Raw genomic sequence first — 24872 nt, 5'->3', positions numbered from 1 at the left:
ATGATCTAATTAGACAATTACCTAATTAGATAATTAGGTAATGATCTAATTAAAGAGATAATTAAGGGTACTTTCACATATGGAGTGTTAGTCCATGTGAAATAAACCCTGGTACGTTCCTTCCCCCCCGCAGCGTGGTTCGTTTAGGCAGTTGAGAACACAGCAGTCGCAATTGTACCAAAACAAAAAGTCAGCGCGTGTCTGTGAGATGCCGTTTACAAATGCAGTTCCACTACAGCGGGAGAGCGATTTGACCCTGAACCGACCCAACTGCAGGAAGTGAACTGGACATGCCGTGTATTTTGGGTTGGGGGCAACGTTTTTTTTTGTAGATGTGAGCTGCTAAACTGAGCTGTGAGGTGCAAATTGAGCCAAAGGACAGAGCTGTAGAGCTGCAATAATATAATGAGTTCTGGATGTTTGATCCAATGTAAACATTTTAAAAAATAAATAAATAAAAAGAGAAAAATGTGATCTGGATGTGATACACAAAATGTTTTAAAACTAATTATTTTATATAATTATCTAATCATTTATTTAGCACTTGCACCATGTGTTTTTACATGCACTTGGCAATTCCACTGCTGTATTTCAGACCAGTGAATGAAAGAATATTGACCAGTACATGTTCAGCTCTACAGGCCCATCAGCCAATGCTTTTTGTTTTGTTTTGTTTTTTGCTTTCTTTTTTTTTTTTACTTTTTGGTTCAATTCATTTTGTGCAGTGTGAAATGTGCCTTGTACAAGGTTTGGTTGGCGTTTAAAGGACACGAGAGAGAGAGAGAGAAGCATTATCAGTTCTTCCCATGCAGTTTGCCTCCACCCTTCACTGCATTCATCCCTGTCCATGTCTGCAGACGTGGGTGAATACAGCTCTCTGGTGGAGGGACAAACCAGTACTAACTACGGAAATGCTAAATGGCATCAACGGATATCTTGCCATTACATACACTTGCCATTCTCTGTGTTTCTGACCCCTCATCTTTCAATTCCCCACACACTTATGCTCTGTCCATCCATAAAAAGCTGTGAGATGTTTACAGTGGGGTGGGGGGTTGAATCAAGCACAGAAAACAGACATCAGTACAGAAACCATCCTTACATAGTCATAGTTAAGGGTTTTAGAGCGTTGGGGGACAGGTGGCAGAGAAAAAAACATATATATATATATATATATATATATATATATATATATATATATATAGTATTAACTCTGGACACATATTATAATTAATTTTCTGTATGGTCTGTCCACCTCTTCAACTCACTGTTTTTAGTTTATTGGTTTTCCATTTTCTCTATCGCTTGACAGTAAGAGCTATAACTCAATATTGAATCAGAGCAGAATACGGGGAAAAGCTTTACACCCCTGTTTGTTTTTTCTTCTGTCCCCAAAGATCCAACCCAAATGTTTGGGCCTTCTGACGATGTGTGCCTATAACATGTGTACATATATACTTACATATATAAACACACATGCACACTCAGACAGACCCACATGCGAAAGGCCTGAGAAAAGTCTAGAAATGTAAAAATAAATAAATAAATAAATAAATAATGGCGGTGGGGTGGGGGGTGGAATCCATCTTCCGTGAAATGGCTCCAGTTTTTCTTTTTCAGTTTTGTTTTTTAAAATAGTCATTAACAGTTTGTACTGTGTTTATCAGCTGTATGAAAAACAACAAAAAAAATCCAAATACTTAACTTTATCAGCATACGCCACGATCACGGACTCGTCCAGACCAGCCTGACTAGGAAGGGAAAAAGACACCAAGCCTGCTTTTCTTTTATGCATAAGCACTTTCCGAGGCAACGCATCGCAATATGCTTATTCTTTTGCAAGAGACATTAAAAAAAAAGAATCATATTTATCTCCTTAAAAACATCTAGACATATTAGTGTGAAACAATATATATTTGAAAACTGTTGAATTTTCCTACTCTCAGGTAGTCAAATTAACAAGTGCACATCAAATGTAAATTGTGCATAAGGTCCAAGGTGTCTTCAGTGGAAAAAGAAATCAACGTGAACAAAAAGAAGAAAAAGAGAAAAAAATATATAGGTTTGGCATAGTAAAATTGAAGACAGATGGCCAAAGGAGGAATATATTATGTGAAAAAGAGGGGAGGAGGGGGTGGGAAGAACACATAGAGAAAAATAGGTTAGGGTGGACATGGGAGCAAGGGAGAGAAAGAAAGAACAAGAGGGACAGTACGAAAGAGACCCCTGTGGTGGATAAGTCCAGTCAGTGCACAGTTCATTCATCACCTTGTGCCAGGCAGACACTAAATGTATCTCAATGTATGCAATTATATATGTTTTTGTGTGTGTGGAGGAGGGAGAACAGCACCTACACCAGTGTGTAGGATTTTGAATATGCCCCAGCACTCTGCTTCTGCAGTCTGCCCAATCCAGATGAGCTGCTCTCCAGCAGAGAGTCTCTTGAACCACCGACCTTGGAGCTGCTGCTCACGCCACCTCCCCCTGTGGAGCCAGAACTGGCCACAGCGCCAGCTGCAGCTCCAGCAGCTCCAGTGCTTTGGCCGGCTGAGGAGGTGGAGGAGGAGCTGGGCATGGTAAGAGTCCTCTGGGGCAATGTAGATGTGCCCGAGCTGATGCTAGAGCCACCTGTGGTGGTGCTGGAGGCTGGGCCTGATGCTCCTGAGCTGGTTAGGCTACTTAAGCCACCGTGGCTGAGCGTCAGGGCCTGTTGTTTGGATGGGTCTAATGTCATGTGGCGGCCCTGTGTGTGGTAGGCACGAGCTGCCAAACTTCGAATAGAAGCTTCACGTGGCGGCACCACTGGGCATGGGTCATGCAGCTCAGCTTGTTTGCGGAAGAATGGCTCTGTCTTCATATAAAGTGGGAGATTACAGTACTCACCTGGGAAGAGAGGGTAAAAGAAGTCAGAAGTAAAAATCATTAGCTGAATAGCATACCTTTAAAAAAACAAAAACCCATCTCATTGCAGTGGAAACCTTGCTCTTGTTCTGTAAATCCAAATGTACATGTATGCACAAAACCTCTTGAATGAATACTTCACCTAAAACACAATTGTTTAAAGATCCAGGGTCCCATGGACACTACCTGAACAATCCTATACTTATGTCCTTAATTTCTAGTTTTCCTTCACTACTATTCAATTCAATTCAATTCGATTTTATTTGTATAGCGCTTTTAACAATGGACATTGTCTGAAAGCAACTTTACAGAAATATATAAACACAGCTTACAGATTTTAAGTGTGTGAATTGATCTCTATTGAGCGAGACGGTGGCGACGGTGGTAAGGAAAAACTCCCTAAGATGATATGAGGAAGAAACCTTGAGAGGAACCAGACTCAGAAGGGAACCCATGCTCATCTGGGTACTAGTTATGTTTACATAGAACATGCAAAGAAATATGTAGTAGCACAACTCTGATAGGAACTCACTCTTGTTGGCACGGTGTGGAATCGGCACCGCTACATTCTTGCCACGGTCATAGTCTTGTGGTTTTGGTGGAGATGCTGTAAAGCGGCAGATGCCTGGCTCGGATGGCGTGCTCATTGATGTCATGCTGTCAGCATTTTCATTAGTACCTGTGGTCATCTGGTCCGAAGAACTGTCTGAAATGAAGCACTCTGTGATCTCAAACTTAGCATGCTGCAGGTGCTCTTCCAGCTTGGCGTGCTCGTAAGCTCGAGCCAGTTCCTCATATGTAGAAGAAGCACTCTCGGTCGAAACCATGCTGTTACGGCCCTTGTCTGAGACATAAGGCAGGGTTGCGGGGGGAAGACACAAAATGATTAACAGCTGGTTTAATGATGCTGGAGGTGAATAAACAGAATCCAAAAAATTCAAATATACACATATTAATGTAATGGAAGCATATAACTACCAGTTAGCATAAAAAAAAAAACTGTATACTAAAGTCATTAGACACAAGCCTAAAAACCCTAGAAAGAATAAATCCACTCATTCTTTCCTATAAAATATATTTTTAGTTCAAATGTAGTTTAATTTTTATACATTATATACATTAGGTACTTGCATTTAAGTATCTAACAATACTTTCCCACCATTTTCTCCCCAGTTTGTTCACTTGTCAATTACCAGCCACTAGCCAGCTCTGCCCTATCATACGACAACCACCAACCAGAGTGAAGGCTAACACATGCTTCCTCTGACACAAGTAAAGGCAGTCAAGCACATCTTTTCATTACTGCTTACGCTGCATTACAGGTCAGTGTAAAACATGACGAAAGAGCTATCTTCCACGTACATGAGCTCACAGACAGACACCAGATAGTGATTGACAGGGAAGCGTATGCTATATGCTATCCCTCCCATGCCGCGAGCATGACCTGTTTTGCTCCCTAGGTTCCTGGCCACAGATCCATGTGGCATGGTTGAGTTCTTTTAAAATGTACAATATTACATACGAGTTATAAAATATGCTTATAGGTACTATATTATAAAATATTTCATTTCATTACAGTTCAAATTAAAACTTTTTCTTTTATTTAGATTTGATTCTTCCATACATTTTCTTCCTGTGCAGAATTGACCACATTCTCCGCAAGCTCTCATGGGGTTCCTCTGGCCTCTCTGCTTTTCTCTCACCTCCAAAAAACACACTGGCAGGTGAAGTGAAAACACTAAACTGCCCCTAGGTGTAAATAAGTGTGTGTGCATGGTGCTCTGGGATTCCACGGTGCTTCCCCTCCGCCCAACAACCCCCATCCTCCCAGTGTTTCCAGGACAGACTCTGGATTCACCATGACCCTCGGGATGAAATAATGAATTTTCATACATTTATCACTGACCTAACGTCCTTTTCTTTAAAGGAAAAGTCATTTTTCTTCTTAGTGGAATATTATAGTATTAATAATCTCCACCGCTGCCATTTTCTTGTTTATCTTTCTAGTATGTGCCTTATTCTGGGTCCAAGCACATGGCCTTAATAGTAACGTGCCATGGGAAGTGGTTTAATACGCTTTTTAAAAAGATATATATATATATATATATATATATATATATATATATATATATATATATATATATATACACGGTTACTTTCATGCATGTAAAGGTGTTGTTTGTACGTTCTGTACTTGTATATAAAATAGATTTGTATATACACTACAGTGTTATATATGTATACTGAAGTATATTTAATGGTATTTTTGTAGGATTTAAGTATACTTTTGATAGTTATTCCATTTTAGCACACACCTTTTCCCCAAACACAGAGTTGTTAAATAATTTTGAATAATCTTCCATCATTTAAATACTGTTTTCTGAGCATGAAGAACAGGTTTTTTTTATTTATTTATTCTATTTATTTATTTATTTATTTATTTTTACACAAAAACTGCTGACATTTTAAACTGTTTAATATGGTTTAACAATTCACCAGCCTGTTCAGCTATTTACTGTAGGTTTAAAATTGCACTACTTATCAAAGCTTCGAGACAATTACAGCATGTGAAGATTTTAAGTTTAAGGTAGAGTTTAAGGTAAGGGCCATTCTTTTATACTGTGGCTGTATTTAGATGATGTAAATGTTTGTTTACCTGTGTCCTGGGACAGACTGGCACTATAACTGTCACTCTCTGTTACAGTGATACCGTGCTGGGAGCCGACGGTACGCCAGTCAGAAGTCAGGGTGCGGGCAGGTGTGGATGCCTGGCACTTTGTCAGGGTCCACTGGCTTGAGTAACGGTTCCTTGTACTGTGAGCTGACTTAACACTCTTCCTTGACACTGGATCTGGGAATAGAATGAGTATATGGGGAAAATGTTTATACATGAAATAAATAACTAGGAAATTGCTTCAAGAATATATTGGGTAAAGCAAGGAACTTACTGGTTCCTGGTCTAATATCAGACATGTCAATTAAGGGTCCAGTGTTCTGAATAAGGGCAGGATGGTGCACAGACACGCCTGTACAGAAACTCTGGGGGTTTACTGATTGGCTGAACTCTGTGTCTGTCACCGGAATGGTGGCTTTGTCTTCACCTAAATACACATGATAGAAGAAAGTCAGAGATAATTCAACCAAAATCATACAAGGCTTGCTAGAATATACACACACAGATTAAACAGTGAAATGACAGACCAATCTGTTTGATGCCCTCCTTATCTTCAATAAGCAGTTGTACACGTGGTATATCTATGTGCAGACGTGGGCCCTGGGGTGGGCCCTTCACTGGGGTGTCAAAACTGCGATTGTTCTTACTGCTCCAGGTGTTAAACGTACACACACACACACACACACACACACACACACATGCACACACACGCACACAAACACAAATAAATAAATACACACAAAGACAAATAAGTATTAATCCTGCTCTTGGCCAGATTATGATTATGCTGGAGCAGTATATTCTTACCTGATCAACATTTCAGCCAAACTCTTAGCATCTGTAGAAGCAGAGTAGAAAAAATGTGAATATATTTATTCTGGGTATCCAATACCTTTCCAATTTAATCCTATTTAAACGTTTCTCTATCTGCTGTTCTCCATATACTTCCATATATCTATACTTCACTCCCTTCATCACCCTCTTCCTCACCTCGAAGTCTCTTTAGCCTCTTCTCTTTGCGCTTCTTTCGAATGATGAAGAGGAGGGCCATGCCCAATGTAACTAGAATGACAGGACAGCCGATGGAGAACAACTTCTTTACATCATCGCCTTCCCCACGTGCAGACTTAATTGGAGGAATGGTACCTTGGCAGAAACAGCACAAAAATGAAATGATCTTGAAGATCTGCTAATTCATAAAAGAACACGAGGAGATTTGATATTGCAGCTCTTATTAACATATTGTTAGTGTTATTTTCTGATCAATCGAGCCTTATTTCAATGCTGTTGGGAATGGGGCTGGGAATACACCCTGGATGAGATGCCAATCCATCACAGGAGTCCATGGGCACACACACACACACACACACACACACACACACACACTTATTCTCACCTAAAAAGCAGTAATGTACTCAGAATTGATCACATAATTGTAAATGGATTCTGATTGGCGAACTCACTGCCATCGTAGTCTAGTGTGGCAAACTGGGAGGTCTGGTTGCCACAACCAGCACTGTTGCAGGCCTTCATCTTCAGCTCGTACCAAGTGGCTTCACGCAGCTCAGCCAGGAAGACATCGGTTGTGCCATTGGTGCGTACGTTTTGCCATGCATAGGTGCCTTTGGGCCGGAAGTCAAGCAGCACAGCATTGATGGGGCAACCTCCGCTGCTCCAACCCTGCAGATTGAGCCGAGCATGGGTGGAGTTGATGTGGGTGAACAGGGGCTGGTCCTTGTTGAACTGCGGCTCTGTAGGGACGACAGGGAAGGATTTGGACCTCAAGGTTTTGTATTGCTTAATAAGTCCTCCCTACTGTGCGGAACTATCTACATGAGAAGGAAACTTACATAGATGCTTCTGTCTAGACAGCCTACACATTCTAGACATTACATGAGTTTCTTGATTATATTAATCAATATATCAAAATCTTTCTTACCTCTGCCATGAGTCTTCGCCTCAATGATTTCACTTATCCTACCAGCTCCCACGCTGTTCTTGGCAGCTAGCTTGACCTTATACCAGGTGCCACAGCGGAGGTTATCCAGCTTGAAAGAGCGCTCAGTGGAGCTAATGAACACATCTCTCCACTCTTCTGTATTATCCACAGAATACTGCAGCACAAAGCCTGCAAACACACACAAATCTAATGTAAAAGTCTGAGTGAGTTTATGACTCATGACTATGACTAGTCCACTTACTTACACAACTTTTATATGTTTAAAATATATGGTGATCATGTAATGCTAAAATCAAGGACAATGGGCCAGGTAATGTTAACTAGCACCCTGCACCCTGGAATGAGTTTTCCTCACTCTTAGCTGTGTATGAAGCTTAGAAGTTGTGGGAGAGTTGCCTTCTCACCACTAGAGGGTGCAAATATTTAAAAAATCACGAGTTTCAATCTGAAAATCTCCAGGAAGAGAGAGAGAGAGAAAAAAAGCTGCTGTCGGGACACTTACACCAACAGGGACACAACAGTCATTCGTTTGTATTTGGTGTTTACATGTGATATGACAATTTTGTACAAATGATCTAAATGAACACTTTTTTTTTTAATTAGACATCAAGAGATGTATTTGTATTAGTGACTAGACTGTAACCAGAACTGAGATAAATCCAATTCTTCAGAGAAATGAATATACAAAGGAATTGTAAAGAGGTGTAAAGCATGGCTGAGCCAAAAGAAAGGTCCTTATTAAGTGTACACAAGCACATAAAAGCACACATAAGCATCATAAGCTACAGAAACCTGACAGGATGAATAGAAAAGGTGGGGCATATACACACATGCTCAGTTGCTTAGACAAAAGAAAGTGGGGAAGGCAGCATATAAACATGTAAATAGACTAGGTGAACAGTGACGGTCGGACCAAGTGGACCAAATATGGCACACTGAGAGGCTGAGACTGAAAGAGGGAAGGGAGAGCTTGTGTGAGAGTAGCGATTAAGAAAGAAGAGTAAAAATGAATAAGAAAAAAATTATTTGATTGAGTAAACGACAGAAAAAAGGAGTTGTACCTCTGATGGAGCTCCCACCGTTGTCTCCAGGGATCCAGGCTAGCGTAATAGAGGAGGTTGAAGTGGTGGACACTGTTAAACGCGGCTGATCTGGAGGAACTGACACACCCGCACATAAATATAGTCAAATATTATAGTCTTTAATAATCGTCCACCTTCTGTATACATATATATTTTGCACCTTACCTTGCACTAGTAGGTTCACAATTATGGTATCGAATCCTAGTGTGTTGGTGGCTGTGCACGTATAGTACCCAGAATCCTCTGCTTTTACAGAGCGCAACAACAGCGTCCCGTTTGCCAGAATGTTCCGCTGGCCATCCTGAGAGACGGGAATAGCAGTGTTCTCGCTGCGGAGGTCAAAGTCGAAATTATATTTTATATATACATATTTATATATATCACTGTTAACATTGTCCATTTTAAGAGGTCTTGTAGTTTGCACATCATTACTGTTCAAAATTATAAAACAATTCAAAACAGTGGTATAGGGAAATGTGTGAGATATTGCTGGTATTTTATTTAAAAAATCAAAATATACAATATCCAGAGTGATATTTATTCTACAATTTATTTTATACTGTAATATGGACAGAGCTTTTGAAATGAATGCAGAGATTCGGGATGGCTAATGGAAAACTAGACCTAAAACGGTAACTCACCTGTCTTTGGTCCATTTAATTGTGGGAGTTGGCTCCCCGACTGAACTACATGGCAGCCGTACCTCCTTCATCCACGGAGTAGTAACTGTACCTCCGAAAGATAATATCTTAGCAGGAGCTAAAGGGAGAACCAGAGAGGAAAAAATCTTTAACCGTCACGGATTCTTCAGTTTGTCCCTCTGTGGTAACCCATAAAGGTTATATGTAGGACCCCACAACAGAGAGTTTCTTTAAGAGAGAACTTTAGATAGGAGAGAATTTGAACTAATGCAGGAAGCTAATTATCCAAAGACAGTTTTCCTTTGAAAAACCTTTGAAAGACATTTTTTCTTCTCAGATTGTACCATATAACCTGACGACTCATTTTAAAAGGACTGTACTGTACCTGTCTTGTACCTTTCAAAAAAAAAAAATTTAATTGGTTGACAAAAATTTAAGGTCCTTGAGAACACTTGAATGCATTATAAATTTTTTTTTTAAAAAAATGTCAGTTAGATATTCACCAAGATGCATTTTATTAAAAAAAACAAAAAAAAACAAAACGTAGAAATGATATGTGACACACAAATGCACAAACACACACAGTATTCACTCTAGACAAATCTTTCTTTTTTTAAGCCAATGATCGGTAAAGAGAACAAGAGAATCTGAATACAATGTACAAACATATACTGTACACATACACTCACTGAAGACTTTATTAGGAACACTATACTAATACTGGGTAGGGCCTTGATTTGCTCATAAAACAGCCTCAATTCTACATGGCACTGATTCCACAAGATGTTGAGATTCCTTTGAGATTCTGGTCCATGTTGACATGATTGCATCCTGCATGTCCAGCAGATGTTTCAGGTGCAGTTTCGTGCTGTGAATCTCCTGTTCTACCACATCCCAAATCTGCGCTACTGGATTCAGATCCAGTAACGCAGATTCCCAGTAGTGACTGGGAAGACCGCTGAAGAACACCGAACCCATCGTCATGTTCATGAAACCAGTTTGAGACGACTTTTGCTGTGTGACATGGTGCATTATCATCCTGGAAGAAGCCATTAGAAGATGTTAAATCGTGGCCATGAAGGGATGCACCTGGTCAGCAACAATACTCAAATACGCTGCTGCATTCAAGCCATGATTGATTGGTATTAACAGTCCATAGTGTGCCGAGAACACATTCCCCACACCATCACACTACCTCCACCAGCCTGGACTGGGGACACAAGGCAGGTTGGGTCCATGGATTCATGCCGTTGGAGCCAAATTCTGACCTGACCATCTGTGTGCCTCAGCAGAAATCGAGATACATCAGACCAGGTGACATTTTTCCAGTCTTCAGCTGTGCAGTGTTGGTTAGCCTGTACCCACTGCAGCCTCAGAAGTGGAACCCGATGTGGTCGTCTGATGTTACAGTCCATAAGAATTCCATTTTAGTTAATGTCATTGCAGTTTTTTCTCTAGTTAAATACATTGACCTGGGAGGGTCAAATAAGGGAGACATAGTGGTAACATGCTAGCGGCTAAGTTGTTAATTGCTTTGCACAGCTTTAATGAAAAAACTATTAGCTATGTTACTTCTGAATATCGCATATCACATCACAGCTTATCTACACTTTATGGTAAGGAGTAAAGACACACACATAAACATAAACGCTTACTTGCAGGGGCGTGTGCCGCATTGTCATGGTCCTTGATGCTAGTTTCCAAACTAGTTGAGACATCCTTTAAGCCCATGGTCTTCAGGGAGCACACATCTATTCCTAGTCAAGTACTAGATCTGTCAAACGCAGACTGCTTTTGAGGCGGTAGATAAAAATTGTTCCATTGAAAATAACTTGGAACAGCACCAACTTTCAGATGAGAACTTCCTTGAAACAAACAAACGTGCTGCCTCTGCGAATCCCGAACATCCCGACACTTCTTCTCTCCTCATTGCACAGACACACTTCTTCCTTTGATTTTCATTTGATGGAAAATCGTGAAAGCTTAAATCTGGTTGTTTTTGTTTTGAATTACTTCACTGAAGCACACAACAGAAAGACTTGTTTCTGGACTCAGCCAATCGCTATTACCGGAAGTCAGATTACACGGCGGCGGTCATTCCCAGAAGCAACAAACCCGGAAGTGTGAAACTGGCCTATTGGCTGATTCAATAATTGCATGATTGAGTAGGTGTACAGGTGTTCCTAATAAAGTGTTCAGTGAGTGTAGACGCACTCTTTTATTTGCTCATGAAAAATATTGATTACACTGCCTGTCCTCTTCCTCATTACTGCACTACCATCAGCTTCTATTTCTCTATCCATCGAGTCTTCCTTTGTTGAGGCTCATTTTCATCACAGAACTAACAATACATTATCCCTTTATCAGGCCACAGAGAGCAGACAGAGAACAGGGCTAAGAGAGATATAAGGAGATAATGATGGCAGAGTGAACCCACAAACATTGGATGAATGAAAGTAAATCACTTAATTTGTCAATTACTCCTAATATTAGTTCTTACACAACTTAAATTTCTCATTATGTACCTTTTAAAGCAGGTTCTACAGTGACCTTTTCGCTGATGTTCCCCCGACCCGCAGTGGTAACAGCTGCTGCCCAGATAAGGTACTGCTGTCCTTGATTCAGGTGGGTGATGCGGTAAAATAGCACTTCTGGGTTTGCCTCATATTCACTGGGAGCCTGAGAGCAACACAACAAAATAAAATAAAAAAATCAAAAAAAAAAAAAAACCCTGCAATGATTCAAAGAACCTTGTGCTTATTCTTGATGATGCCAAGAGTGTGAAAAACCATGTATGCTGATCAAAATATCTCAGATGACATCATCGTACATTAATAAGATTTTGTGTGATTAAGCGTTTGTGATTTCAGAACCATATAAAAGAGAGGAAGACTTTTTTTTTTTTTTAGATTCTTTACTTTCCACACAATCCATGCGATTCTTAGGATGACATTTGATATCTCGCACATTTTCTTTCGTGCAAACACACACACACCTAGAGTTGCTTTTCCCTAGAGTCTACCCCTAAGGGTTAGGGTTATGAAAATCGGGCGGAGCGCGTACAGTACTAATAGCATACACAAACTGTACGCTATTCCTAGCGTACGTGTAAAAAGCGAAGCATACTTTCTGCTTAAGCGTACCCTTCCATCCACACTCACAACAACCCCTAGCCATACCACTGACACACTGACACACTCATGCATCACTTTACTCGTCATATTACATTATGCTCTATTTTCTTCTGAGTATACTTTACATATTCTTATGAAGGCTTAATTATTTTGGGGTGAATACATTTCTCTCGTCTCTCTTGATCAGCTCTTTGGACAAGTTCATGTCTTTCTCTTTCTATTTTTTCTGCCACCATAGCAAAAAAAAAAAAAAAGCAAGTAAAGGGAGGTTCGGAGTGAGGGAGGCGGAGTGGTGTAACGGATATTGAAATATTCCTCTGGCATGTAGATAGGGGTGATCCAGGGAGCGATAGTGGGAGATAATGAAAAGAGGAACAAAAGTACTCCCTGCACGGTGTGTCTGACCCTCCCTCCCTCCCTTTCTCCTCTCACACTCATTTACATAGTAATCACCCCATGCTCTGCAAGAAACCAGGGAGGGAGGGAGGGAAGGAGGGAGAGATAGAGAGAGTGAGAGAGAGAGAGAGAGAGAGAGAGAGAGAGAGAGAGAGAGAGAGAGAGAGAGAGAGAGAAAGAGATGTAGGGAGAGACAGAAAGACAAAGATAGAGAGAGAGAGAGAGAGAGAGAGAGAGAGAGAGATTTGTGAATGAAGAAAAAGTGTGTCAGTAAGCCTGCACAGGTATTAATTTGTTGTAAGAATACACAAATAATGCTTGTGCATGTGTGTGTGTCTGTGGGTATGATAGTGTGCAGATGAGGTGGTTATAAATGTGATAGAGCCTCAGGGGAGTGTGTGTGTGTGTGTGTGTGTGTGTGTATGTGTGGGTGCATGTGTTGTGTTTGTGTGTGTTAGCTTGTTTCCTGCTCTCACTGATGAACAGATGAGGTTGTCTAGGCAACGTGATGAGACACAGATATGCAAATGAGAAGGGGAGAGTGAGCTGGCATGCACACACTGCAGTATGAGGCACACATATCCTGCTGATATTGCACCACTGTCTCTTACACACACACACACACACACACACACACACACACACACACACACACACACACACACACACACACACAGAGATCAACGCAGACACATTAAGAATACAGATTGATACAGATAATACTGAAAGAAAAAGGTACTTTAAACATCTCAATACACCACAACACACACACACACACACACACACACACACACACACATAAAATAAAAAACAATGCATGAATATATACACATCTGATTTTTATCTGTCAAAATAAACGATCCAGCTGTCACATCTTCACACCCTTTGTTTCTTACTGGTTGGGCTGATCCGGGGCTGGAGCAGTAAATGGTGTATTTCCTGATGATGCCATTTGGTTTGTTCGGAGGGAGCCAGGATACCACAACACTGCTGGCAGAGGAGGGGACAGCTTTGATGCCTGCTGGAGGTCCAGGGTCTAAGAGAGCAAGAAAATGTTTTTTGTTTTTTTGTTTTATTTATTTATTTATTTATTTTTGCAAAAATAAGCATCCCATAAGCATTATATGACTTTTTGACGGGTTCATCGATTGCTCTTGGGATCGTTTTAGACATTCTAGTGTCCTATTTACCCTCACTGAAAGGGAAACATTCTGTTGCACGGTTCTTCATTCCCATAAGGTCAAGAAAAAGAAACCTTTAGGGTTTATAGATTTAAGCTCTTTTTTTTTTTTTTTAAGACTGTACGTCTGTTTGCCGTTCAAGTATAAAGTGAGCAGAACTGTTTGTAGCTTTGCTGGACTTAGCCTTTAATGTTAAGAGGCTCAAATGAGTCAGTAAAGACAAAAAAGAGAGCAAAAGAGACAGAGAGAAAGACGGATTGACAGATGTTAGAAGGGTAACATATGTTCGGTTTAGCATGCACTGTGCATAGTAGTAAACCATCCTTCTCTGTCAGCTTCATTTGTGTATACATGTGGAAGCAAAAGAAATCTTTATTTGTCACATATACATTACAGCAGAGTGAAATTATTTATTTGCATAAATAATTCCCATCTTGGAGTCAGAACACAGAGTCAGCCATGATATGGCACACCTGGAGCAGACAGGGTTAAGGGCCTTGCTCAAGGGCCCAACAATGGCAGCTGGGTGGTGCTGTGGCTCAAACCCCCAACCTTGTGAGCAGTAACCCAGATCCTGAACCATTGAGCCATCACTGCCCTCTCAGGACTGCTCAATACACTGTAGGTTAATTCTTACCACAATACTGATACCACAGAACAGCACCACATACAAATGACCAGTTTGACCAATAAAAATATATTGGTTCTGTGTGCATTCTGACCAATCTCAAAGCTAATGGAAAAGTCCGCTATAGGTGCCCTAACTAATTCAAGTTGATTGCTTTGATATATTGCAAAACATATTATGATAATTAAAATGCACAGCAATATAATCCCAGTAAGGTTGTGCATATTGTGCAGTGCTAATAGGCAGGCTTAAACATAGAGTCTACCTTTACATAGTGTACCTATGAACTCCCTTGACAAACAAAAGGACACCATAGTGATGTATGAGTATTTATATAAGTGTGTGTTTTTGGGCATGTTTTGGGGGTATGTAGGTTTAGGAGGCTTTAAGAAATGATCAATATTTTTTTGAGTATTCAATAATAATAATTTTGAGGTTTAGACTGGCAGAATTTTATTCCTGAGCGCCTTTAGTCTGTCTTACAAAGAACAGCCGCTGTACTGTTCCACCGTACCGCATTTCACAACATTAAAGTTGGAGGCAGATGTGGCAGCATGAACATGCCTTTGTAGTGCAACCAAGGATTATCAGCTCCATTTCCCACTGTGTACTTTGTGCTCTCCATCCTTGATTCATTTTCAGTCAGGTAAAAAAAAAATATATATTCAATGACAGGCCAATTAATTTATAAAATTAAAAATTATACTAAAAAAAACAACATTAATTAACCATGTTATAAAATATGTCTTATTTGTAGTCGGATGAGACTTCTTTCTAGAAGAATCTAGCATGCAGGCTAAAATGTACAAAAATGTAAGAAATATAAACATTTGATAAACGATGAATGTTTAGTTATAAAATGATGCAACACACACACCTACCCACCCACCCACCCATCCACCCACACCCACACACACAGACTTTCAAAAGCACCAAAGCCATCAAAGAAAGAGAAGAAAAAAATGTGACACATCTCATTAAGCATGTACACAAACACACAGATTTCTTTCTCTTTCTTCTTTCTGTTTCTATCTAACAGAAATAGTTAAATCTCAAGAGCAAAGTGCTTACTCTTGTTCAGTCCTCAATATCTTCCCTGTCTCTCATTTCCCTAACCTTTCCTCCAGCCCCCACATGTCCCCAGGGAGGAGGAGAGCAAAAGATAGGGCACTAATCTCATGCCCACCAGTGTAAGCACAAACGTAATGCCTTCTAATCCATAAAGAATTAATCCTCCTTTTGCTGGGCAGTGAATTGGGGTGGGGTTAGACACAAACACTTGTACTCACACAATTCAAGTCTCCACCCTTTGGCATTTTAATTCTCAGATGTGGTAATGTTACATTTGATCTTAAACACACTGGATTTGTTACAGAAGTGTTACAGAAGACTTCACCTAGCACCATGGATCAGGCAGAGGTGCCCAGATCTTCAGACCGCTGTCACTTTCCAGGGTCAGCTGCTTGTCTACCAGAACAGCAGCTCCAGAAAATATCCATTGTCATGGAGGAGAGTCTCTGAATCTTTAGGGGGGAACAGCAAGCACCTACCACTCCATATCCCCACACCCATGTGAATAATGCAGTCACGTCCACTAACTCAACAGTGCTTTCCAGCGTCTTACCAAAGAAATATGATGGTTCTCCTGATAAATGCGAGGTTCCTCATACAATGTGCCATTCTCTGTATTTCACCATCTACAAATGGGAAAAGGCACTGGGAAAAAACATACAAAACAATCTGCTGCTGAGTTTGCTCTGATGACTCTGATGTACAGAGAGCTACAGAGAGTTGGTGGAATGAACCGGTGCTGAAGACAAGGTGATATTGGCTGGAGGTTGAAAACTTTCCCTTCATCATCATGACTGACCATAAGAACCTTGTATACATCAAGTTTGCAAAACAGCTAACCCCATGCCAAGCCTGATGGGCACTACTCTTTACCACTTCAATTATTCCTTTTACTTCAATATCATGCTCATATACAGACCCGGGACCAAGAAAGGTAAAGTAGATGCATTATCCAGGGTTTTTGAAAGACTTCACACTCCCAGTTAGCCCCTTGAGTTAGAGTCTTGTTTTGCAGCTCCCATGCACTGGGAGATCATGGAGGACACCTAGCTGGATGATCCCAAACCCCAGTGACACGAATATATGTGCCTTAGAATATGTAGGTGGAAGTGATACAGTGGGTACACACCTCCCTCAGCTCTGGACAACCATCTCAAGAATGCATAGGTCAGTGGAAAATAAGTCCTGGTGGGGAGTCTTATAGCAGGACAAAACCTGCTCTGTATCACTGCAGATACCTGCTCTACTCGATATCAATGTCTGGCTCTCCTCAGGTTATCATTCCGGGGGCTTCCTTAGGGTCTACTGCTTCAAAAATCATCAGGACTGGAGCAGGAACCTTGCCTGGGAAGAGTATGCTCGAAACTCTTTGATCCACTCATCTACTGGTCTCACTCCGTTCCAGTGTTTACTTTGATACCATTCACCTCTCTTTCCATGGTCTGTAGAGCCATCACATTTTCCTGCAAGTTGACTACTGGATCAGATAGAGCAAACAGACATGGGAAGAAGCATGTGTCCAACTACAAAGAGCCATCCAGTGACAAGACACAAGCTGACCACCCCTGTTGCCAACAGCAACCTATGCAACCTGATCAGATCGTATGGCTGTCAACCTGAGACCTCTGACTCAATCTACCCTCACAAAAGTTGAGCCCTTGTTTCATTGGTCTTCAGCACATTTTCAAAAACTCCACAAAAAACTCAACAAAAAAAAGGTCCATTGTGGACATGTGGCTTTTGCTCCATCAAGTTCATATTAATGCACAGTGTGTGTATGGGTGTGTATGTGTGTGTGCATGTCTTGCAAGCTCCACCAGGTAAATCACACTCTCTCATTCTCTCTATTGCCAGTTATGAGAGTCCCTGAAAATACAAAGAGAAACAAATATGTAGACTGCAGTAACAAGACACAGGTGAGAGCCATCACATATTACTGGCCAGTTCGACCTGCCTCCTCTCCATCCACAGCTGATAGTCAACCACACCCCTGCTGCCACATACCCCCACCACCTGACTCAGTCAGGCAGCCTGCAAATTATTCCCCACCCATTGGGAGAGGTAATCTGCCACCACAATCTGTGCCCCAGGCCTGTGGACCACCTGAAATTTGAATGGATGAAGTGCCTTTATTCATGCAGTGGAGCCACTGGAGCAGGGCATGATTGGAACAGAGGGTAAAGGGGCACCCCTATAGATAGTACTGGATGGTGAGGACAGAACACTCATTCTCAATCGTGCTGTACTTGGTCTCCCTTACTGAAAGCTTGTGGCTGATGTACAGCATTTAATATATTATATAAATATAGTATATTTTTGGGATTCTAACTCACCAGGACTAACACAAAGCGATATACTCACATGCACCTTTCTAATGGCCTGACAGGCCCATGCCTATTCTTTCAAAGGGGAACTCGATAAAGGGTAATGGGTGCAGTGGCACTTTTGGGGTGGCCAGCAGATTCACCAGCTGACATTTGCGACATGCCACACACCATCTGTGTGCATCACCATGAATACATGGCCAATAAAAATGAGCCATTAGATGGTTTAGGGTTTTATCCTGTCCCAAATGCCCAGCAATGGGGTTATTATGAGCCACATGGAACAGAAGTTCTCTATGGCTTTTTTTGAACTGGGTCTTCTCTTCCATGGTTGAGTTTCCTGCATAACTTAATCTAACCTATCCTTTATTAATCAGAAAATATTAGTGGGATAGGGCAATATTAGGAGGATTTTCCTGACCATCAATTACTCTCACTTGGTTCAAGGCATTTCTCAGGGTCTCATCATGCAATTGCTCCAAGGGGAAATCCCAGAGGGGAATCCCTGAAAGGGGTGGATGGGCAGTGCCATCCCCACCCTCCGTGTCCCCTTGGCCCTGGCACCACCTCCCCAGCCAATGCATGTCAGGGATCTAGATCAGAGTTTCCACCTCCATGCAGGAACACTGATCCTGGAAATGCCTGGCTTCTCCACAGTACCAACACACCTGCCTGGCCTTTACCCCAGCTCTGTTGGGCATTGGATATCCCCCCTGTGGAAAGAGAGACAGAGCATGGGGAGATGTTACAGAGGCAGGGGAGGAAAAGCGATGTGGGAACTGGGTGTCAGTTTCTTTGCCCCAGCACCTAATTTTTGGGGAGGTGAAACTGGGGGATAAGACGGGAGCAAAGAAAGAATTTGAGAAAGACCAGGGATGCCTAGACCAGGAACAGCCAATGAGTGATCCTCCGTCAGCTGCATGGCTTCATCCAAGGACATGGACCAGTGGCAACGGACCAGCTCCGCTGTTCTTGTTGGGAGGCGGGTAACAAATTGTTCCAGTACCAACAGCTTGAAGATCTGTTCTGCATCCTGCTCCTGCTCCTGCTCCTGTAACCGGAAGCATGGGTGGTGCTTCTCAGGTGCTTGGTCGATGTGCTGCAGGACCGCCCTCTTGACACTGGAATAGTCCAGCTGCTGGCTGACAGCTGGACATCCCCCGATTACAAGGAGAGCAGTTGCAGAGCCCATTCCTCCACCAGCCATTCCCACGCAGCTGCTGCATACTTGAAGAGCTACAGGAAGGTCTCTGGATTGTCTATGGAGGCCATTTTGGGGAGCATCATGTGTGGCATGGGTGCAGGGGACACATCCAGAGATGTGGTGGGCTGCAGCAGCTGCCCACCTGCCGGCTCTCGGCCAAGGAGCACTTGGTGTAGGGTTTGGTGGAGGATGGTGCGGGACTTGACAATTTCACAGAGTGGGGGGGCAGGCTTCCATGGTGGCATCTGAGGCTTCACCCAGTCCCGGGTTTTGGCACCACTGTAGAACCTGGTGTTTGAGGGTGTGTGAGGGTGGAGGAAGACTCGGGAAGCAGGCAGAATTTTAGCCAAGCTTGGGGTTCATGTTTATTCAACCCACGCTTTTCAGCAAAACTCAACAAAAAACAAGACAACTCAACAGAAAAGAGGTCTGTCATGGACTTGTGGTTTTTGCTCCATCATGTTCAAGTTCATCATGCTACTCGTGTGTATGTGTGTGTGTGTGTGTAACGGATGTGCATACATGTCTTGCAAGCTACGCCAGCTATATCACACGCTATCTCTTTCTTGCTGATTATTAGAGTCACTGAAAGCACAATGAGACACAAATAAGTAGACTTGGGGTAACAAGCCACACTTGAGAATCATCACGCGTTAACTGCCAGTTTGACCCACCTCCTCTCCATCCACAGTTGATGCTCAACCACATCCCTGCTGCCACAGTTATATATTCTGATATGTGTTATTTTGAGTTTGAGTTTGAGTTTTCTACCATGTTTTTGGTCATGTTTTGGATTTGTTCTATCAGAGCATTTTTTGCTAATGATCTGGACTGTCTTGACCTTGATTTGCCGGTTAATAAACCATTGCAAATAATCTTTACTCTGCCTCTGTGAGCCCTGTGTTACACATATATTAGTGAATGTCTATTTCTCTGGTGGTCTGTGTGTATGTTTACTCACAGTCTTCTCGCGTCTGTATGTAGAGAACATTGCTGCGGACACCATCCCCTGCCTGTGTGTAGGCCAACACCTGGACACTGTAGTTTGTGAACTTTTCTAAGCCTTTCAACTCCACTTGCTCACGTACTGTAGTAATGTTCTGCATCTCACCCCATTCTGAAAGAGGAGGGAGGTGTGATATACTTTTATACAGTACATTAAAACAAAGCCATCTAGGACAAATCAATAGTTCTAAAATACAAAGTCCTAATCAAAGAAACACATGAAAAAAACTGCATTGAATACTGTAAAAAAAAAAAAAAAAACAGGTGACAGTTTGAGGAATAAGACAACAATAGTTGTAGCAATAGTTGTATTGTACTGTATAATTACACTGGTTCAGCCCCAGTATCTGACATGAATAGCACTCACCTCCATCTGGGAAGAGGGACCAGAACACCACACGATAACCTTTCAAGACCCCGTTTAGGGTCATCCGTGGAGGCTCTGACCATGTAATCACTGCCTCATCTGATGTCACTGTGATGGCCCGTACATTCTGAGGAGGCTGGCTGGGCACTGGGAGTGAAAGAGAAAAACAATACACTTATAAAACCAAGGAACAAGATTTAGAACTTTAGCTTGTGTGCTATGTTGAAATCATGTGTAACACCCTGAAAATCCATGAAATAAAGGAGTATAAAGTAGGTGAGAGACAAAATAAATGATATAGACACATTATAAATACAATCAGAAGCAAACATCTGTTAAAAATTCTTTACATTATTGTTACATTTTTTTCCACATTTTTTGTAGTGATTCAGGGAGTAGTATGATAATTTATGTCACAGTTTTCAGCATTTCGAGCATTGTCCGAAGTAGATTTATGTTAAAATGCACATTAAGGTATTAAAAATCATCACAAAATTCCTCAAATGAAAGAGCCATGGAATGTTCATCTGAATTCTTCTCTTGTAATGTTCACTTTTGCTTCTGCCCGGATACATGGCAAATGTGGCCATGACGAGGTGCCAAATGGTGCTCTTGAATAAACAAGGGTGCTATTGAGGTAAGACAGTGCATGTCTGTGTGCCTTTAGCTGGAAGAGAACGCATGACCGTGAAGGACAGGATGAAAGGAGGAGGGATGAAGCTGGCTCGGCTCTATGCAGGAGCAGCTGCAGCTGGCGCAGGAAGAGAGGGTGCAAGAGAAAGGATAGAGAGTGAAAGAGGAGAAGGAGAAGGGTGAAGAGAAACCACAGCATTTGCTTGAAGAGGCTTTGGGGTCTGACTGGGCTTGACCCCTGAGGACTGCCACCACCATTTAGAGGACTGCACTCACAATTCCAGCTCTCTCTCATTTTCAGTTTAATTCACAGTCCTCAGTTAGCACTTATTGACAGCTTTCATAATTAGACCTCTATGAGAATAAAGCCTTGTGACAGAGGGACAGAGAGGAAGACATATATCATGTAACACAAGATTTACAACTAGATATAGAAAATATTGCTGCAACTGGTGATTGTTGTGGTCCAAGCACCACAGCATTTATGAGATATTGCAGATGTAATCAAAAACCAGTATTCAAAATGCCTACTTAATTCAGAAGAATACATCAGCATGGAAAAGTCACCCAACCCACTTGGACTTCCAAAAAGGAACGGACAAATTCAACTTTCTCAGCTTCAGAGCCCAAAGATGTCAAATGAACAGTCATACTGATAAAGCTGATTGCTACGAAATCGGTATCAGGTCATTATCCATGAATCTAATCAGGTTTTGCAAGTAGTGCTCCCATAGTCAGGTTTGCCAAGATGCAACAGTAAAGACATATATGAGCATACTGTTCAATTTTCATGTCTCGTTAGAAGACTAATTCGCAAACGTAGGTTTTGCATATTATGCATATTAGCACATAATATACATGGGTGGAGATGCAAGTGTCTTGAGCCTTTTTAATTTTATTAGCCTGAGTAGTGTGAGGGAGTAATGCCTCCTGAGCAAGTTTCATGTCATTTTAGTATAATGCATTTCTTTATGTTTTGGAGAATTAGTTTTTAGCAGAGAAGAAGAAGAAGGAGAAGAAGAAGAAGAAGAAGAAGAAGAAGAAGAAGAAGAAGAAGAACTGCTGAGTGCTGGACCTCTAGCACTTTGTTCATGGACCTCTAAATGTACTAGCGAAAACAAGAGGTTCTACTGCCTTTCATTCCAGCATCGTAACTTCACATGTGCAGACTCATCTGTGTCTTTAATGCATTGAAACACAGATTAGAGGAGCTGGCAGTGGCCATGCACCAAAAGCAAGCTCTGTTCATAGAAAGGAACAGTGCATTAAAGTACAGAGGTCAAGGGTACCTAATCCAGCCATCTTGCATACAAAGACACACCATGATGTGCTATTATTGGCTGAGTCTCATTGTCTAAACTCTTTCTGGTATCTCAACTTCAAAGCAAACTGAAGATCTGAGTGTAAATCAGAACACAGAACAACAGTGGCAATGAATGCCCTACAAACTGGTTTTAAGGCTAACAAAAGTTGGATCCTCAGACAATTTCAGTGTTGGCTGAATGCTCAAGGACAGTCTCAAAAGTATGTGTTGGTTACAAGAGGTGTTGCTCCAGTCTGCATTTTCTCCTTTGAGGTATGCCCTTAGGTGTTCTGTCTGCAAAGTCTGAAATAATAACAACAGATGCATGTTCACAGATCAGGGAAAAGTGAATGTGAATAGAAGACGGAAAAATGAGGCTCAACATCCACATATCAATGTCCTTGAAATGAAAGCTGTGTGGCTAGTACTGCAGCATTTTCAGGAACCCCTAAAAGTGTGGACTAACAAAACCACAGTGGTATATTACATCAATCAAAAAATTCCAAGTGATGTTGATGTGGACGATCAAGCCCTGAAGGAAGGCAGATGCACATCTCCTGCCTCGGAGAGCTGCATATCTAACAGGTTGATATAATCAGTAAGTGGAGTTGCTATATATATTACAAGATGGTGGTTCAGTTCATTTGGAACACCTGTGGAAAAGCAGAAGTCTGCGAACAGACAATAACTCACTTAGTTTGTGTAAAACCTGATGATCCATGTTAGATCAAATACATCAGAGTGTTGTCTGAGCATGTACTTCTATGTAAGGGGTAAGCCTCAAGGAAAATCTGACCTTTTGTACAAAGGAGTTAATATCGCAAATTTACAAAATAAAAATGTCACACACACATTCACTTATGTATATACTGTGACATCATCACCCAGGTTCCATCATATAGAGACTGTCTATTCACCAGACTAAACAAAAAATGTATAAATGCATGTTAAAAAAAATGTTTTTATTAATGTAAATATCATGAAATTAGATCATACCGAATGCACAGCCAGAAATTTGAACTGCTAAATATTAGATATTTTATATCTAAAGTGCTTATTGTAAATGAAACTATTACTGATCGGGGATTTAATGTACTTTGCTTAACAGAAATGTGTATTAGACCTAATGAGGATGTAGCATTAAAGCTATATACACTGCCCTTTTCTAACTGGCATTTCTATTGAAAGGTAAATGACTGCAAAACATACAGTAGGCCACGGGCTTCCAGCCCTCCTTCCATCTCTGCAGAAGAACTGTGCCCAGTCTGTAATACCATGCATTGAACAATTCCTTGTATACCCATTTGGGGTCATTCATGGCTAACAGAGGTGGAGATGATAGTGCTGCTCTGAGAGTTTAAAATGCTCTGATCTGTTCATCACCCCAAATCCAGCAAAACTTCTTGGATAGATCTCAAAGAGCTTTGTCTTTTTCAGCCAATTGTGGAATGAACTTCCCCAGCTGATTAACCATTCCCAGGAAGCTCCTAAACTAACCTTTGTGGGCCATTTAATTTTCCTGATGGTCTGGGTTTACTTTGGGTTAAGGCTAATGCCTCTAGCAGATGTAATGTGACCTAGAAAGCTGACAACCTATTTAAATAGATCACTTGTCGATATTCAGCATGATTCCAGCTTGCTGGATTCTCTGCAGCACAGCATGTAGATGGCTATCATGCTCTTCGATAGCTCTGCCCCATTCAAGCACATCATCCATATTATGTACTACACCTTCAAGGCCCTGTGTGACTTACGTCTCCATCCTGTTCTGGAAGTAAACAAAGCCTTTTAAAAAAGAACTGGCTTAAGGGCAGCAATCCACTGACAGGTGAAGTGGATAACATGGATTATCTCGTTATAACGGCACCTGTAGAGGGGTGGGATATATTTATTAGTCAGCAAGTAAACAGTCAGTTCTTGAAGTTGATGTGTTGGAAGCAGTTAAAATGGGCAAGCGTAAGGATCTGAGCGACTTTGACAAGGGCCAAATTGTGATGTCTAGACAACCGGGTCAGAGCATCTCCAAAACGCCAGGTCTTATATGGTGTTCCTGGTATGCAGCGGTTAGTACCTACCAAAAGTGGTCCAAGGAAGGACAACTGTTGAACCGGCGACAGGGTCTTGGGCACCCAAGCCTCATTGATGCACATGGGGAGAGAAGGCTAGCCCATATCTACTGTAGCACAAATTGCTGAAAATGTAAATGCTGGCTCTGATAGAAAGGTGTCATAACACACAGTACAATGCAGTTTTAGATGTAGTACAACCGTGTTGGAAATGGTCTTTTTACCACAGGCATGATGTTATGCTGTGCTTGCAGTGCACTCGTAAAACATGGGTTTCATCAGAGCATTTGTACAGATTGGCA

At 41.5% G+C, this 24872-nt stretch overlaps 1 protein-coding gene across 1 annotated transcript in view; it reads right to left on the bottom strand.

Annotated features, from left to right (window-relative positions):
- Positions 1-1228: 1228 nt before the first annotated feature.
- Positions 1229-24872, bottom strand: part of LOC108277517 (cell adhesion molecule DSCAML1) — a 101730-nt gene continuing 78086 nt past the window's right edge. The window contains exons 18-33 of the mRNA XM_017490341.3: positions 20569-20715; positions 20158-20313; positions 13685-13824; positions 11784-11937; positions 9259-9376; positions 8783-8946; positions 8597-8695; positions 7515-7703; positions 7039-7326; positions 6566-6721; positions 6383-6413; positions 6103-6221; positions 5850-6002; positions 5558-5752; positions 3434-3745; positions 1229-2883 (exon numbers count right to left, since the gene is read on the bottom strand). Of these exons, the coding sequence (XP_017345830.2) occupies positions 2351-2883; positions 3434-3745; positions 5558-5752; positions 5850-6002; positions 6103-6221; positions 6383-6413; positions 6566-6721; positions 7039-7326; positions 7515-7703; positions 8597-8695; positions 8783-8946; positions 9259-9376; positions 11784-11937; positions 13685-13824; positions 20158-20313; positions 20569-20715 (2954 nt within the window). The 3' untranslated portion in view covers positions 1229-2350. The remainder of the gene's footprint in view (positions 2884-3433; positions 3746-5557; positions 5753-5849; positions 6003-6102; positions 6222-6382; positions 6414-6565; positions 6722-7038; positions 7327-7514; positions 7704-8596; positions 8696-8782; positions 8947-9258; positions 9377-11783; positions 11938-13684; positions 13825-20157; positions 20314-20568; positions 20716-24872) is intronic.

This window comes from Ictalurus punctatus, chromosome 17 (assembly GCF_001660625.3).
Source record: "Ictalurus punctatus breed USDA103 chromosome 17, Coco_2.0, whole genome shotgun sequence".
Classification (NCBI taxonomy): domain Eukaryota; kingdom Metazoa; phylum Chordata; class Actinopteri; order Siluriformes; family Ictaluridae; genus Ictalurus; species Ictalurus punctatus.
This window is presented reverse-complemented; position numbering and strand designations above follow the sequence as displayed.